Source organism: Sapajus apella, unplaced genomic scaffold (assembly GCF_009761245.1).
Source record: "Sapajus apella isolate SASKATOON/1434 unplaced genomic scaffold, GSC_monkey_1.0 scaffold269, whole genome shotgun sequence".
Classification (NCBI taxonomy): Eukaryota; Metazoa; Chordata; class Mammalia; order Primates; family Cebidae; genus Sapajus; species Sapajus apella.
Genome location: NW_022437209.1, coordinates 71,451 through 89,801, shown reverse-complemented (window position 1 = coordinate 89,801; position 18,351 = coordinate 71,451). Strand labels below are relative to the sequence as shown.

Here is an 18,351-nt window from a genome sequence, read left to right as displayed (position 1 = left end):
GGCACGCGCCACCATGCCCAGCTAATTTTTTGTATTTTTAGTAGAGATGGGGTTTCACCATGTTGACCAGGATGGTCTCGATCTCTTGACCTCGTGATCCACCCGCCTCGGCCTCCCAAAGTGCTGGGATTACAGGCTTGAGCCACCGCGCCCGGCTGTACCTGTTTTTATTAAGGATGATTTTTGCTTTATACATTTGGACTTTTCCTTGAATATTTTTGTTGTTGCTGTTTGTTTTGTGTGCAGTTTGTGTGTGTGTTTGTGTGTGTTTTTGGCTTTTTTTGGGACAGGTCTCGTTCTGTCATCCAGGCTGAAGTGCAGTGGCATGATCACGGCTCACTATAGCCTCCACCATTCCAGGCTCAAGTGATCCTCCCACCACAGCAGCATCGCCTCCCTCCTCCCACCGATGCTGGGACTAAAGGTACAAGCTACCACGGCCAGCTAATTTTGTGTCTTTTTACCAGGACAGTGTTTCACCATGTTGTCCAGGCTGGTCTCAAACTCCTGGCCTCAAGCAATCTGCCCACTTCAGCCTCCTAAAGTGTTGGGATCACAGGTGTGAGCCACCACACCCAGCCTGAGACTCAACCCTGAATGTTGAGTCTCAAAATCCTTTGAGCTAAATGGCATTATTCCTGTTATGCAGACAAAGAAACTGAGGCCATAGAAGGTTCTGATATAAACAAAAAGAAGCAGCACAGGTCATCTCCCTCTTATTCTCTTTCAATAAGTAGTTATCTATACACTGAAGACTGCTGGTAATTGACTTTCTCAGCTTCTGTTTTCCTGACATAGAGCCAAGGTGGTAAAAAGACAGAATACCCACCATTTTGATAGTGCCTATAAACATGCCATGTCCTGAAGGACATGGACTGTTTTTTTTTTCTTGCCACCAGGCTGGAGTGTGGCCCAATCTTGGCTCACTGAAACCTCTGCCTCCCAGGTTCAAGCAATTTTCCTGCCTCAGCCTTCTGAGTAGGTGGGACTACAGGCACGTGCCACCACACCCAGCTAATTTTTGTGTTTTTAGTAGAGACGGGGGTTTCACCATGTTGGCCAGGATGGTCTCGAACTCCTGACCTCAAGTGATCCACCTGCCTTGGCCTCCCAAAGTGCTGGAATTACAGGCGTGAGCCACCATGCCCAGCTGACATGGACTGTTTTCTATCCATAGCATTGCCCAGGGCACATTCTAGGAGAATGGTGAAGGCACTGCTGAATTTAATCAAGTCAAAAACTGTTACTTTCCTACCTGCATGTAGACCTAAAAAATAATTTCAATGCTTACCTATCCACAGCTCTGTCTAGCAAGTAAAACAGAGCCTGAAGTACCACATGTTGGACTGACTTGTGGGGATGATGCAACCTGGCAGTAAAGAGGGCAATGGAGGCTCCTGTTGGGTCCCGAACATTCTAAAGCAAATAAAACAAGAAACATTTAAAAATCAAATAGAAAGCCACAGCAGTTACTAAGACATTTAGTGGATAAGGGTTTAATACTTGAAGAAAATAGATGCTAACAATAATTCCCTGACCTCACCAATTTCTCCCCAGAGGGAAGAGTGTTAATATCATCCCTTGCCCGATTCTCTCAGGACTCCCTGGACCTTATTTCTGTGGTAAGAAAAAAAATCACATTGCAGACAGATCAAAAGATGACTTCCTAGCTAACTTCCCCAGCAGGATGGCCAAAGAAACAAGCAGCAGGAGAGAACCGGGCAACAGGACCATGATTTCCACCCTCTGCCTTAAAAGTGCCATTATATGTTTACTTGAAAGGCTGAGGTCTCAGCTAAGTGGAGGGCTTGTGTTAAATATGGAAGCATGGGTGTCTGACACATCACATATCTATCACAAAGACCATGAATAACCTTAATGGACCAAATGAAGAAACTTTTCTAAGTCTACTATACAACTGATTTTCCATAATTCAGTTATTCAATTATCATTAGCAACTCTAATTACTAGCAATTATTAGTAATTCAATTATTACTAAAATAATTTTATAACAAACTGCATGGCTGTTTCACATCTGCTTCTAACTCTGTAGACTCTCTAGATTCAGGATAACGTATACAGGAACAAAGTCCAAACATGACACCAGTTAAAAAAAGGCAATAATGAGGCCCTACAAGATATGTCCCTAAAGACTCACTAAGATGGTGAATTTTCCACTGAGGATCTCAGAACGAAGAGGTTCCTCATGAGGCTTCAGCTTCACAATGCCTTCCTTCCTTCGAGTTTCCTAAAAAGGAACCACAGCAGAATGTAGTAATATGAAAATACTGCATATCCAGGACAGCTCCATGTAACCACCAAATCTCAGCGATAAGGTGGTTATCAATGAATGAATTATAAATTTCATAACTAAATAAATTTTGTAACTAATTTCATAACTATTCATTTAGTTGAATTAGAATTCTACTAAAAATACAATCAATTTTTAGTCTCTACTAAAAATATAAAAATTAGCCTGGTATGGTGGTGGGCGACTGTAACTCCAGCTAGAGGCTGAGGCAGGAAAATCGCTTGAACCCGGGAGGTGGAGGTTGCAGTGAGCTGAGACAGTGCCACTGCACTACAGCCTGGGCGACAGAGTGAGACTCTGTCTCAAAAAAAAAAAAAAGAATTCAGCGAATTCAGCTAAATGAATAATGAAGTAATTGAAGTCAACTAAATGAATTATGAATTTCTTTGTAACCTGCTTCCAAGCCAGCCAAACATTTTTAGAGTTCCTGTCCAAAACTACTTTATCAGCCCCTCAGGTAGGGTATTTTTCTCTGAATCAGTAAGAATCCTAACCCTGAAGAGTAACCAGTATGTTACATTCAGGTTAAGGATCAAGGTCCTTAAACACGCAGCAGCAGCACTGACATGGTACTAGGACACTAAAATATGAACCTCAAAAATGTCTGGATTCATTCATCCTCACACATCTTCTAGGTTTAGGCCTCTCCTATGTTTAAATAGGAACCCTCTCTCCACCTGATATAGTCTCCAGCAACAGCTACCATGACTTCATTTTCCTCACTCCGATGGCCAGATTCTTTTCTTCTTCTTCTTCTTCTTCTTCTTTTTTTTTTTTAATAAAAGACAGGGTCTCACTATTTTGCCCAGGAAGGTCTCAAACTCCTGGACTCCTGGCTTGAAGCAATCCTCCTGTCTCAGCCTTTTGAGTACCTGCGCTTACAGGTTTGCACCCCTTTGCCCCCCTTGTTGGCCAGATTTTTTTTTTTTTTTTTTTTTTGAGCTGGAGTCTTACTCTGTCACCCAGGCTGGAGTATAGTGGTCCAATCTCAGCTCACTGCAACCTTCACCTCCCAGGTTGAAGCAATTCTTCTGCCCTCCCAAGTAGTTGGGATTACAGGTGTGTGCCACCATGACAACTAATTTTTGTATTTTTAGTAGAGATGGGGTTTCGCCATGTTGGCCAGGGTGGTCTCAAACTCCTGACCTCAGGTGATCTGCTCACCTCGGCCTCCCAAAGTGCTGGGGTTATAGGCATGAGCCACTGTGCCCAGCCTTGATGGCCAGATTTTTTACTCATCCCCATTTCCCTCATACTCAGTCCATTGCATTTTGGTTTCCTCCCAACCTAACTGCTACACCAAAAGCTCCTGCTATAGTAACCAGGATCTTATCATTGAATTCGCTGGACATTTCAGTCCTCCTTTCTTTTTTTATTTTATATTGAGACTGAATCTTGCATTGTCGACAAGGGTGGAGTGCAGTGTCATGATCTCAGATCACTGCAACCTCTATCTCCAAGAGATTCTCTTGCCTCAGCCTCCTGAGTAGCTGAGATTACAGGCATGTACCACAACGCCTGGCTAACTTTTGTGTTTTCAGTAGAGATGGGGTTTCGCCATGTTGCCTGGCCTGGTCACGCACTCCTGTGCTGAAGAGATCCACCTGCCCCAGCCTCCCAAAGTGCTGGGATTACAGGGGTAAGCCAATGCACCCAGCCTCTTCAGTCCTCCTTTTTTTTTTATTTTTTATTTTTAAAGACGGGGTTTCACCATGTTGGTCAGACTGGTCTTAACTCCCGACCTCAGGTGATCTGCCCGCCTTGGCCTCCAAAGTGCTTGGATTATACAGGCGTGAGCCACCATGCCCGGCCCAGTCCTCCTTTTAAATGACAAGGTTGACCACTTACATTCCCTTTTTCTGGAGACATTCTCTACCTTTGTATACCATGATAACAAAAGAATACTATCTTGGTTTGTCCTATTTCATCAACTGCTTGTTTTAATCTCTTAGGCTGCAAACCACAGTGACTCACGCTTGTAATCCCAGTACTTTGGGAAGCCAAGGCAGGCAGATCACTTGAGCTCATAAGTTCGAGACCAGCCTGGGCAACATAGTGAAACTCCATCTCTATTAAAAATACAAAAAATTAGCCAGGTGTGGTGGTGCATGCCTGTGGTCTCACATACTCGGGAGGCTGAAGCGAGGTGGGAGGATCAGTTGAGCTCGGGAGGCAGAAATTTGCAGTGAGCTGAGATTATGAGTCTAACTACAGTCTAGGTGACAGAGTAAGTCTCAAAAAAAAAAAAGTGCTTCCTCAGAACCCAATGCTGCCTTATCATAACATTTCTATAATTGTTTGTTTATTCTCTTTCTTTGTCTTTTTGAAAAAGAGTCTCACTCTGTTGCCCAGGCTGGAGTGCAATGGCGTGATCTCTCATCACTGCAACCTTCACCGCCCGGGTTCACATGATTCTCCCTCCTCAGCCTCTCGACTAGCTGGGAATACAGTTGCCACCACACCCAGCTAATTTTTGTATTTTTAATACAGACAGCGTTTTGTCATTTTGGCCAGGCTGGTCTCAAGCTCCTGATATCAAGTGATCCACCTGTCTTGGCCTGCCAAAGTGCTGGGATTACAGGCATGAGCCACTGTGCTGCACCCAGCCCTATTATCTCTTTCTAAATAGTAATCTCTGCACCTGGAACACGGTAGTGTAAAATAAGTATCTGTTGAGTAAATGAATGAATACTGAATGAGCTGGTCCATAAGATAGAGGTAACTGAGCTTCAGTTAAGCTAATCCTAGTGCTTGTTATCCCAATTTTTTTTTTTAATTTAGGGATATTTTGTATCCCTTTAGAAGGATTCTGACCCCAAAGTAACATGTTGTATAGTGTTTTATCAAAGACACTGCTAAATGAGAAAGCAAACATAAGCACAACATCAAAGTCTGTGCCCCCTCAAAAAACAAAATTCAAAACAAGGTAAAATCCTGATATAGCTACATCTGCATAAAGATATTTTAAGATAATGGACCTAGCTAATACATGGTTGCTCTTCTTTTCCAGGGTTAAAACTTCCCTTCCTGAACTGCCCACTAAGCTCAGCATTCATCTGAATGCCCTTTCTAAAAGCCCTAGACATCCTGAAAACCAACAGCTTTTCATGTGGCCAGAGGCCAATGAAAAGAGCTAGGATTAAAATTCTAGGAAGGTGGAACCCCTCTCCCGCCACCAGGATGCTGTCAGGCTACTTCCTCAGTCTCTATCATTAGAAGTGGCATCCTGGTCTATAACCAAAACTTAGGTACAAAAGTAGTGCCTTCCAGCAGCTGCCTTGCCCAGCTTCAGCTCTCACAGGGGCTCCTGGATATGGATCCATTTTTTATGGAAGTGGAGAGGACACTTAGAGAACCAATGTGTGTGTCGAGCAGGACAGACAGAACAGCAACACTTTGCCCAACTGCCACAGGTCTGGTCCACCCCGAGCAACATACTCTGTAGGAGTGGAACAATTCTATGGCACGGAGCACATCAAACTTCCTGGCCATGAGGAACTTGACAGCCACATTCCAAGACAACGGGGAGACATTGTACTGAACTGTCCACTTGTTAATCTCTTCAAGAAACTGCTTGGTAGCCTGTTTGACAAAGAAAGAAAGAATAATTAGTAAGAAGAGAACATATTTATTGAGTCAAAAAACAAGTAAAAACTATCATCCCTTGCCCAAGCAAGTCTGAACCCAGTTTACCACACGGAGCAGAGAAAGACCCCACCCCCCAAAAAAAAAAAAAAAAAAAAGGTAGAGACAGGTCTGAAACCACAAATAGTTAAAATTTGTATAATGTACTGAGGCCAGAAGCCAGATCCATGTTCAGAGAACAGGACTTAGCATTTTTTCAGGTATGCATGAAAAAATGAGGCGGGAAAAGAGAGATCCTGAATGAGATGCAAATTGCTGGTCTCAAAGCAAAAGAAAAAAAAGGGTTTTTTGTTTTGTTTTGTTTTGTTTTTAAAGAAAAGTAGAAAAGTGGCCAGGCAGCCAGGCAGCCAGGTGCAGTGGCTTATGCCTGTAATCCCAGCACTTTGGAAGGCTGAGGCAAAAGGATCACTTGAGGTCAGGAGTTTGAGACCTGCCTGACCAACACGGTGAAACTCCATTTCTACTAAAAATACAAAACTAACCGGACGTGGTGGCGCATGCCTGTAATCCCAGCTGCTTGGGAAGCTGAGGCAGGAGAATCGCTTGAACCTGAGGGGCAGAGGTTGCAGTGAGCTGAAATCACACCATTGCACTCCAGCCTGGGCAACAAGAGTGAGACTGTCTCAAAAAAAAAAAGTAGCCAGGCCTTCCAAAGAATTATTGCCTGATGCACAGTATAGTACAGCAGTCTCAGCTGCTGCTTTGGACACAGTCAAAGAATCAGAAAATGGTTTTGGCTTTGGAGAGCAGTAAATCTATTAAGAATTTAACAAATCAAAAGAGCAACTATTCTCTGTGCTAACCCTACTGGACCTCTTCATGTTTTACATGGCATTCTCAAAACTAGATACAAGTATCCAGAGTCAGTAATAGCCCCTCTGGATAGTGGTTTTGGGGAGAAGAGGGAAATTTTCGTTTTTACTGTCTGACCCAGGCTGGCAAGATGCCCGTTTCAAGAACTGTTCCTTTCAACTAATTCATGTTCTTTTATGCTCTCTCACCCTATTTCTCCTTATATTATAACTAATTTCCTTGTCATTCAAGCTACTTTTCTATTTCTTCATTTTGGAATGATTTAAATTGGGATTTTTTTTTTCTTTTTTTGAGACAGGGTCTCACTCTGTGACCCAGGTGGGAATGCAGTGGCACAATCTTGGCTCACTGCAGCTTCAACCTCCTGGGCTCAAATAATCCTACTGCCTCAGTCTCTCAAGTAACTGGGACTATAGGCACAGCATGTGTCACCGCCCCAGATAACTTTTTACTTTGTTATTTTTAGTAGAGACAAGGTCTCACTATGTGTATAGCCCAGGATTGGTCTCAAATTCCAGGACTAAAGGGATCCTCTCATGATGCCTCTCAAAGTGCTGGGATTACAGGCATGAGACACTGTGCTCAGCTCTTTTTTTTTTTTTTTTTTTTTTTTTTGAGACAAGGTATCACTCTGTCACCCACAGGCTAGAGTATAGTGGCACAATCACTGCTCATTGCAGCCTCAAACTCCTGGGCTCAAGGGATCCTCCTGCTTCCACCTTCTGAGTAGCAGTGACTACAGGTGCAGGCCACTACATCTGGGTAATTTTTTAATTTTTTGTAGAAACGAGAGCTCCCTTTGTTGGCCAGGCTGGTCTTGAACTCCAGGGCTCAAATGATCCTTCCATCTTGGCTTCCCAAAGTGCTAGCATTGCAGGTATGAGCTAAATTGGGATGTTTTTCTTTTCTGACACAGAGTCTTTCTCTATTGTCCAGGCCGGAGTGCAGTGGCACGATCTTGGCTCCCTGCAACTTCTGCCTCCCGGGTTCAAATGATTCTTTTGCTTCAGCCTCCCAAGTAGCTGGGACTACAGCTGTACGCTACTATGCTGGTTAATTTTTGTATTTTTAGTAGAGACGGGGTTTCACTATATTGGCTAGTCTGGCCTTGAGCTCCTGACCTCATGATTTGTCTGCCTTGGCCTCCAAAAGTGCTGGGTAAGGGGTGAGCCACTGTGCCTGGCCAGGATTTATCTTTTTGTGAGCCTTCTACACTACTAAAAGCTTCATGCATGGCTCTTCTGTCCCTTCCATTCAGAACCTTTTCTCAGCTGTTTGTCCGCAATATGATGAACCTGATGAGAATTCTGAATTTTAACCATACCTCTATTCCCAATCAACCCACAGTTATGATTTCTTTATTCATATTTAATAACCACCTATTATTTGTTAAGGTAATACTTGCACTGAGAGGTATAAGGAATACAAAAATAAGATTTGCTTCAAAAGGTATAAGACCAACTTACCATGTGACCATGGACAAGGTAATTCTGTCTTTGTTAATTTTTCAATTGAAAAATAAAGGGAGGGCCGGGCACGGTGGCTATCCCCCATAATCCCAGAACTTTGGGAGGCCAAGGCAGGTGGATTGTTTAAGAACAGGAGTTTGAGACCAGCCTGGTCAACATGGTGAAGCCCTATCTCTACTAAAAACATAAAAATCAGCCATGTGTGGTGGCGCATGTCTATAATCCTAGCTACTAGGGAGGCTGAGGCAGGAAAATTGCTTGAACCCAGGAGGTGAAGATTGCAGTAAGTCAAGATTACGCCACCGCACTCCAGCCTGGGTGAGAGAGCAAGACTCTGTCTCAAAAAAAAAAGAAAAGAAAGGGAGGGCAGGGCGTGGTGGCTCACACCTGTAATCCTAACAATTTGGGACACCGAGGCAGGAAGATCACTTGAGGCCAGAAGTTCAAGACCAGCCTGGCCAACATAGTGAGGCCTTGTCTCTATAAAAAAAAATTAGTAAATAAATAAATAAAGAGAAAAAGCATAATAGCAATGACCTACTTCGGAGTCTTGGCAACAAGCCCTACCCTGCAAATACAATCCAAACTGCTACATGCTGTTTAAACAACTGGCAAACTAAAATCCCAGGAGAGTCGGCAATACCTCATAACAGAGCACCTGATTCATCCCTCAATTTCTAGGAAAGGACAAACATACTTTATAAACCCGGGAAAAGTCTAAGTGGCCTGAGGCTGCACCTGAGCTTTAGAGCCCTACAATTAAGGCAACATATCTTACACCACTGGAGAAGGAAAGAACCAGCCAAACCAATCAGGCAAAGTGCATGAAAAGAGCCAAGAAATAAAGGCCATGAAGAAAAGCTTTCAGATCACTTTGGCCTGGAACCAGCTGAAGCCAAGCCAGTTAAATGAGTCCCAGAGAAGACAACAGGACAAACTTAGAATGCTCCTTCAGAAAATAGTTTGAGTTGCCTCTGTGGAGTGAATGGCCAGCATCAGAATGAGGAAAGACAGAAGGAAAAAGAAGCAAGCACAGAAAGATCCCAGAAACAAAACTCTAGCCAGTAAGTAAATTCCCCAAGAGACATGGTACTTGTTTTTTAATTAACATATTATCTTTTAAATCCAGTTCTCTAGTGGGCCTCTCTGATGTTGCTTATAGAATAAAACACCAGAATAATAGAACACATTTTTCCTGCTACTTAGCTAGTTATACAATTTCTAATAAAAATAATCAACAGATAAATCAATGTATAAGTAGAAGGGGAAAATCTAAATGACCAAGAGGTGATATGAACTCATCATATATCCATCTGTTAAGATAACTTTTCATTTTTTGGCCAGGCATAGTGGCTTATACCTGTAATTCAAGCACTTTGGGAGGCCAAGGTAGGCAGATCACAAGGTCAGGAGTTTTGAGACCAGCCTGGCCAACACAGTGAAACCCTGTCTGTACTAAAAATACAAAAAATTAACTGGGTGTGGTAGCAGGCACCTGTAATCCCAGCTACATGGGAGGCTGAGGCAGGAGAACTGCTTGAACCCGGGAGGCGGAGGTTGCAGTGAATCGAGATCATGCCATTGCTCTCCAGCCCAGGCAACAGTGGGAGACTCTGTCTCAAAAAAAAAAAAAAAAAAAAACAACAACAAAAAAAACTTTTCATTTTTCATAAATAAACCATGTCCTAATAAGAGAAAGGCATGCAGGTTTCACACACTTCCTTCAAAGTACATCTTGCCTTCCTTTTTATTAAGCTCAGTTCCTCCAAGGTTCTTAATGTTCTGCAGCTCCCAAGAGCTGTTGCCTTGAGCTGACCTCTGTCCCCCTGCTGGTCAGGATGTTATTCTTGGCTTTAAGCACAGGAACAATTCCTCTTGGTTTGGCCTGATCAGGCCTTACATGTAGAGTCCAGTGCACTATAAACAGTGATGTGATATTTACAGATACAAATACATACACACAGCACCTGCTCTGCTCAGCCTCAGATTCACCCTCCTACATAGCCATCACTCTGGTGGAAGAGATGAATCTCTAAAAGGAGTCAGAAAGAAAGGTCTCATCTTCAACAACCTTCCTTTAGACAGTTAATCAGATTTCTCCCTCTGTTTACACATGGGTTTAACATAACCACTGAGTACAAACTAATTTGTAGCCCTGCTGGTTACCAGAAAAACAAGTCCCAGCAACTTTAATGAGCAACAGATTCTTCAGAAAGGATAATCGAAATTCCCGAAATTAAAATTCAGTGTATTTCCTAGTGAAAGAATGGGCCAAAAGATGAGTCACAGCTTAGAAAATATTTCAACTCCAGGTCAGTGATTTGAATCTATCTATGCTTATGAAACACAAGTTGTTAACACATGGCAGCTAAGGAAGAGCTGGAGATCAAACAGCTCTGATCTTCCTTTGGGATAAGGTCTGAACTAATATAGAGAGAAACTAACATTACCACTTACAACCCTCTTTAACCAGCTTTTCAGGTAAGGGTAAGATTTGTTTTGCTTTGTTTTGCTTTTTTGAGACAGGGTCTTGCTCTGTCATTGAGGATGGAGTGGAGTGGCATGATCATGGCTCGCTGCAGCCTCAACCTCCTGGGCTCAGTGGATCCACCTGCCTCAGCCTCCCAAGTAGCAGAGACTACACGCATACGTCACCATGCCTGGCTAACTTTTGCATTTGTTAGAAGACACGGGGTTTCACCATGTAGCCCAGGGTGATCTCAAACTCCTGGGCTCAAGCAATCCACCTGCCTCAGCCTCCCAACGTGCTGGGATTACAGGTGTGAGCCACTGCACCTGGCCTCAAGGGTAAAATTTGTTCCTGCATAGTCAAAAAGCATATTATAATTACATACTTCTCCCACAATCATGTTTAAATAAAGAAAAACAAGTCTTGGCTATGGTCATGAAGATAAGATACTAGAGAATTTGCTATAAAACAGCCGAGAAAGTTGTCAATTAAGCAGGGTATGCTCTGGACACCATTCACTAGTGTGGCAATAATGGTATGAGAGAGAATAAAACCAACAATACAGTCTCCATGTTACATCAAACTCCCAAGAGCAGCTATAATTTTGAGATGAGCTTTGGGCAAGGAGCTAGCCACTCAAGAGATCAAGAATAGTGTGCTGACACTCTCAGTTCCACAGGTAGTACCTTAAATCCTGTGTCCCAAGACAACCTAGTAGAGAGTGAAGAGCCAGACCTATAAGCTACACCTGCTCTTAAAATAAACAAAAAACTTCTGTCTCCTGAGATGTCAGTCACCTAACCACAAAGGAGAAAGTTTAGTGTGGTTTTGGGAATTATAAAGAATCAATCCATCCTCTTATTCACTACTGTATGGTATCTGGGCAAGTCATTTAACCTCTCTGAGCCTCGTTACCTCATCTTGAATGAGAAACGGATGGAAGAGCAGGCACTACCATACGCAGCACATGGTAGTCTCTGAATGGATCAATGTTCATTCATTCTCTTTTTTCTTCACTCCAGTCATTTCACACGAAACCTTCTTTCAACAGAGATAGGGTTTCTTAGAATTATTTGACCTCTGTTGCTTCCCTTTAGCCTGTATCAATACAATGTCTCTAATCCATTTTATACAAAAGCATACATTTAAACTAGAAATATGTGTTCAGGCCAGGCATGGAGGCATGAGTGTCTATAATCCCAACACTTTGGAAGGCCAAGGTGGGAGAACTGCTTGAGCCCAGGAGTTCAAGACCAGCCTGAGTGACATGGAGAGACCCCATCTCCACAAAAAAATTTAAAAATTAGCCATGCATGGTGGCACATGCTTGTGGTCCCAGCTACTCGGGGGCTGAGGGAGAAGGACTGCTTGAGCCTAGGAGATCAAGGCTGCAGAGAGATCAAACTACTGCACTCCAACCTGGGTGACCAAGTGAGACTCTGTCTCAAAAAAAAAAAAAAAAAAAAGGCCAGGTGCGATGGTTCACACCTATAATCCCAGCACTTTGGGAGGCCGAGGTGGATGGATCACCTGAGATCAGGAGTTTTAGACCAGCATGGCCAACAGAGTGAAACCTTGTCTCTACCAAAAGTCCAAAAATTAGTCAGGCGTGCTGGCTCACGCCTGTAATCCCCACTACTCAGGAGGCTGATGTGGGAGAATCGCTTGAACCCAGCAGGCAGAGGTTGCAGTGAACTGAGATCACGCCATTGCACTCCAGTGTGGGTGACAAGAGCGGGAAGAAAAAGAAAGAAAAGAGAGAGAGAGAGAAGAAATTAAGTATTCAGCTGAAAACACTCTTTAAAGAACCAAACTCCTCATTCAGGGCTCCGTGGCTATAAAGAAAAAGCTGAGGCCGGAAGTATTTAGACTTCAGTTCCTATTTCTAAATCTTTTTGTCCCTACTTTCAGACAACTCTGGTAGCTTCAGAGATGAACACTGGCATTCTAAGCACAAGCTCCCCTTTTAATAGCACAAACTAACTACGGAGAGGTCCCATTACAATAAAGAAACAACTGCGTGCAGAACAAACACCATGAAAAAATGCAGTCCGTCATCCTGCAATGAAGACCTAAATAAGAAAAGTGATTCACCATAAGACTCAATGTCTGGCTTTTACCAAATTTGAAGATACATTTGTATTTCAGCAAATATGTCATTTCCCCATTATTTCAGTGATGGATGCACTAATGAACTACCCTCCTCTCATGCCTGTTTCCCCTCTCTCCTTCATTGTGAATTACTGTCTTTTTATATCTATTGATCCCTTCAGATCATATCAATCTGCCAGTAGACAGAATCTGAGCAAAGACACACTGGTTTGCTATAAGGCAGCAAGACGTTTGATGAATTTTCAAACTCAAACTATAATTTTTCCATAAGCACTTTGCTAATGTACCAAAAAAGGAAACAAATCCAGTCCCTTTCAGTTAATATTTACTGATTTATCTCAAATATTTTCCACTTATCAGGAAAATATTGCCTTTTCTTAAAATGTGATTTTAAAAATGATAATGCTTTCTTAAATAGGATCTTACTGCATTTGGGGAAAAAAAGTTTTAAGTACATTTTCTGATTTTATATTATAAAACAATGTAATAACAAAAATGTACAAAAAAGTAAAAGTCCAGTCATAATGCCATCATTCTATACAGCTGTTTTCATGGTTTGTTTGTTTGTTTTTTTTTTTTTGAGACGGAGTTTCGCTCTTGTTACCCAGGCTGGAGTGCAATGGCGCGATCTCGGCTCACCGCAACCTCCGCCTCCTGGGTTCAGGCAATTCTCCTGCCTCAGCCTCCTGAGCAGCTGGGACTACAGGCACGCGCCACCATGCCCAGCTAATTTTTTGTAGTTTTAGTAGAGACGGGGTTTCACCATGTTGACCAGGATGGTCTCGATCTCTTGACCTCGTGATCCACCCGCCTCGGCCTCCCAAAGTGCTGGGATTACAGGCTTGAGCCATCGCACCCGGCCTCTGTTTTCATGTTTTTAATGATTTAAAAATTAAAGCCAATGGGAACATGCTAATACATAGTTTTATAAGTATATATCCCCACAACCACTACACACACGTACACACATACACACATATACAAATTTAAAGAAAAACTTAAGGGAAGGGGAGAAGAAAGGATTAGGTCAGTATATATTGTTTTAGTTCAGAGACCTTCCATGACTAGCAGCAGTAGTAAACCCTTCAAGGCAAGAGAATGGTACAGCTCTTTCAGGCATCCAGCTTTATAGTCAGTCAAACATTCACAATAAATATTTGCTGAGGGCCCATTCTGTGCTAATCAGTATAGCAGTTGTTGAGAAGACACAACACAGAACACTTCCTGGCTTTTTGGCTAAGGTCAAGTGAGAAGACACACATAGAGACATAAAGACCCTATTCCAAGCAGTTTACAATCATTTAATCATGGAGACAGATGTATAAATAGGTCTTTACCATAGAAAATAATAAGTTCAAGACAGATCTATGAACAGAATATTATGGGATTCAAACTCTCTCCATGGATATAAAAAAAACTTTTAGGAGTGCCTTAAAGGATGAGTAGGAATTTGTCAGGCAGAGAAAATATTCTAGTCAGAGAAAACAAAATGTGTCAAATCAGAGTCATGAAAGAGCAGGGCTTATTGGGGCTATCACATAGCTAGTGTGTCCAATGTGTATGAGGGAGAATGGTGGGAGATGTGTGAATAGGAAGACCGAACCAGACTGGGAAGGCCCTTGTGTGCTGCACTCCAAATTCCAGACATGATCCTATAAACATAAAAGAGTCAATAGAGATCTTTAAGCAAAGGGGTGAGATGATGAGTTTGGTTCCCCTCTCCCACCTCAAAAATCACTATAAGCAGTGGCGAAGTCAGACTGAAAGGAAAAAAAATCTAGCAATAGGGAGGTAAGTTCCCTGAAGACAGGGATCACATCTATTTTATTCACCTAGTTCCTAGCACTATACATGGCACAAAGCACTTAATAAATATCTATGATAAATGAATTAATTAATTATTGAAGTCTCAAGAATATTAACATTTAGAGGGCAGACAAAAGATGAAAAACCAAGGAACTTTAAAAATTTACTTTTAAAAATACTAGTGATTGCAGGCCGGGCACAGTGGCTCATATCTGTAATCCTAGCACTTTGGGAGGCCAAGGTGGGCAGATCACCTGAGGTCAGGTGTTTGAGACCAGCCTGACCAACATGGTGAAACCCTCTCTCTCCTAAAAATACAAAAATTAGCCGAGTATGGTGGTGGGCACCCATAATCTCAACTACTCAGAAGGCTGAGGCAAGAGAACTGCTTGAACCAGGGAGGCAGAGGTTGCAGTGAGCTGAGATCGCGCCATTGCACTCCAGCCTGGGCGACAAAGTGAAACTCTATCTCAAAAATACAGAAATACTAGTGATTGCTGAAAATTAAAGAGATGGAGATTTAAACACACGCAAGAGGAGTTGTCAAATAAAACAATTTTTTTGAAGTTGTCCCTTAAAAAAAAAAAAAAAGGCTGGGCACGATGGCTCATGCCTGTAATCCCAACACTTTGGGAGGCCAAGGTGGGTGGATCACCGGAGGTCAGGCGTTCAAGACCAGCCTGGCCAATGTGACAAAACCCTGTCTCTACTAAAAATACAAAAATTAGCCAGGCGTAGTGGTGCCTGCCTGTAATCCCAGCTACTGGGGAGGCTGAGACAGAAGAATCACTTGAACCTAGGAGGCAGAGGTTACAGTGAGCCGAGATTGCACCACTGCACTCCAGCCTGGGCGAGAGGGCCAGACTTCGTCTCAAAAAAAAACCATAAAACTTCACAATAAAGATAGCTCTCACATTATAGGCTTCTCCTAGGAATGCAAAGACTTGGTTTAACATCAGGAGATCTATCAAAGCAATTTTTATGTTAACAGATAATAAAGGAAAAAAGTATATAACCTCAACAAACGCTGAAAATGCACTGTGTAAAATCCATCACCCATAGGCCCCGCATTCTTTTTTCTATTAAAGATGAAAAGGCCAGCAGGTCTGCTATTACCACCACTATGCAACACTGCACAGAAGGACATACCTAACACAAGCCTAAAGGTGCATAGCAACCTGATGCATGAAGACAGGAATTTTAGGCCAGGCACGGTGGCCCACATCCATCATCCCAGCACTTTGGGAGGCCGAGGTGGGTGAATTGCTTGAGCTCAGGAGTTTGAGACCAGCCTGAGCAACATGACAAAACCCCATTTCCACAAAAAACACAAAAACCAGCTTGGCATGATGGCACACACCTATAGCCCCATAAGGGGGAGGATCACTTAAGCCCGGAAGGCACAGGATGCAGTGAGCTGATATCATACCACTGCACCCCAGCCTGGGAGACACAGCCAGACCCTGTTTCATACACACACACAAAACAAACAAAAAAAAAGAATGTTAAAGAAGAGAATAAAATTCAGAAACCATACTGTATATATCTAAGTATTTGGCATATGAAACAAATAATATGATAATTCATAAGCAAAAAGTATTACAGGAATTTATATATGCATATAAATATTTGTAGGATACACAAAAACTCCTAATATTGGTCACCTCTGGGGAGAGAAAATGAACTGGGGCTGGGTGTAATGGCTTACACGGGTAACCCCAACACTTTGGGAGGCTGAGGCAAGAGGATCACTTGAGACCAGGAGTTCCAGACCAGCCTAGGCAACAAAGCAAGACCCTGTCTCTATAAAAAGAAATTTAAAAAAAAAAGAAAGGAAATGAGCGGGAAACAGCACAGGAAGATAAACTATACGCAACCTTTAAAATTTTAAACCATATCCACGCACAATCTACTAAAAAACTAAATAAAATGGCCGGGCGCGGAGGCTCAAGCCTGTAATCCCAGCACTTTGGGAGGCCGAGACGGGTGGATCACGAGGTCAAGAGATCGAGACCATCCTGGCCAACATGGTGAAACTTCATCTCTACTAAAAATACAAAAAAATTAGCTGGGCATGGTGGTGCGTGCCTGTAATCCCAGCTACTCAGGAGGCTGAGGCAGGAGAATTGCCTGAACCCAGGAGGCAGAGGTTGCGGTGAGCCGAGATCGCGCCATTGCACTCCAGCCTGGGTAACATGAGTGTAACTCCATCAAAAAAATAGAACACAAAAAGCTAAATAAAATGTATATATTTAAAAAGATGAGGGCCGAGCGTGGTGGCTCACGCCTATAATCCCAGCATTTTGGGAGGCCGAGGTGGGCAGATCACCTGAAGTCAGGAGTTCTAGACCAGCCTGGCCAACATGGCAAAACCCTATCTCTACTAAAAATACAAAAATTACCCAGGTGTAGTGACAGTGCCTATAATCCCAGCTACTTTGGAGGCTGAAGCAGGAGAACTGCTTGAACCTAGGAGGTGGAGGTTGCAATGAGCTGAGATCATACCACTGCACTCCAGCCTGGGTGACAGAGCGAGACTCCAACTAAAATAATAATAATAATAAAATGAGGCCAGCTGTGGTTATCATGCCTGTGATCCCAACACTTCAGGTCGCTGATAGGAGAAGATCATTGGAGTCCAGGAGTGTGACACCAGCCTTGGCTGGTGAGACCCTATCTCTACAAAACTTTGAAAAGTAGCCAGATGTGGTGGCACACACCTGTAGTACCAGCTACTAGGGAGGCTGAGGCAAGAGAGTCCTTTGAGCCCAGGACGTCACAGTTACACTTTGCTATGATCATGCCACTGCACGATCATAGCAAGAGCTATGCCTGGGCAAGAGCAAAATCGTGTCTCTCTTTCTTTTTTCTTTTTTGAAACAGGGTCTCAATGTTAATCAGGCTGGAGTGCAGTGGTGTGATCACAGCTCACTGCAGCCTGGACCTCCTAGGCTCAAGCAATCCTCCCACCTCAGCCTCCCGAGTAGCTAGGACTGCAAGTGTGAGCCATCACACCTGGCTAATTTTTAAATTTTTTTGTAGAGATGAGCTTTTCCTATGTTGCCCAGGCTGGTCTCAAACTCCTGTGCTCAAGAGATCCTCCTACTTCAGCTTCCCAATGTGCTAGGATTACAGACATGAGTCGTCCCGACCCACCTAGATCATCCTTTTTTTTTTTGGGGGGGGGGGCGGAGTTTCGCTCTCATTACCCAGGCTGGAGTGCAATGGCGCGATCTCGGCTCACCGCAACCTCCGCCTCCTGGGTTCAGGCAATTCTCCTGCCTCAGCTTCCTGAGTAGCTGGGATTACAGGCACGCCGCCACCACGCCCAGCTAATGTTTTGTATTTTTAGTAGAGACAGGGTTTCACCATGTTGACCAGGATGGTCTCGATCTCTTGACCTCGTGATCCACCTGCCTTGGCCTCCCAAAGTGCTGGGGTTACAGGCTTGGGGCCCCGGGCCCCGGCCTTTTTTTTTTTTTTTTTTTAAATAAAGACAGGCTCTCACTATGTTACCCACACTGGTCTCAAGGAATCCTCCCACCTCAGCCTCCCAGAGTGCTAGCTAGGATTACAGGCGTTTGAGTCACCTTACCTAGCAGCAGCCTGGATCATTCTTACAGCAGCTGAACAATACAAACAGGAAGGCAGCACAAGTAGTGATCCAATCAGACCTGATTCACATTTTTCTTTCTTTCTTTCCTTTTTTTTTTTTTTTTTTTTTT

The 18,351-nt window shown here is 43.2% G+C and overlaps 1 protein-coding gene across 1 annotated transcript in view; it reads right to left on the bottom strand.

The window, feature by feature from the left end:
- Window positions 1-18,351, bottom strand: part of PTPN9 (protein tyrosine phosphatase non-receptor type 9) — a 103,731-nt gene that overhangs the window by 49,722 nt on the left and 35,658 nt on the right. Inside the window, exons 2-4 of the mRNA XM_032271971.1 lie at window positions 5,750-5,893; window positions 2,159-2,248; window positions 1,292-1,416 (exon numbers count right to left, since the gene is read on the bottom strand). Coding sequence (XP_032127862.1) covers window positions 1,292-1,416; window positions 2,159-2,248; window positions 5,750-5,893 — 359 coding nt within the window. The remainder of the gene's footprint in view (window positions 1-1,291; window positions 1,417-2,158; window positions 2,249-5,749; window positions 5,894-18,351) is intronic.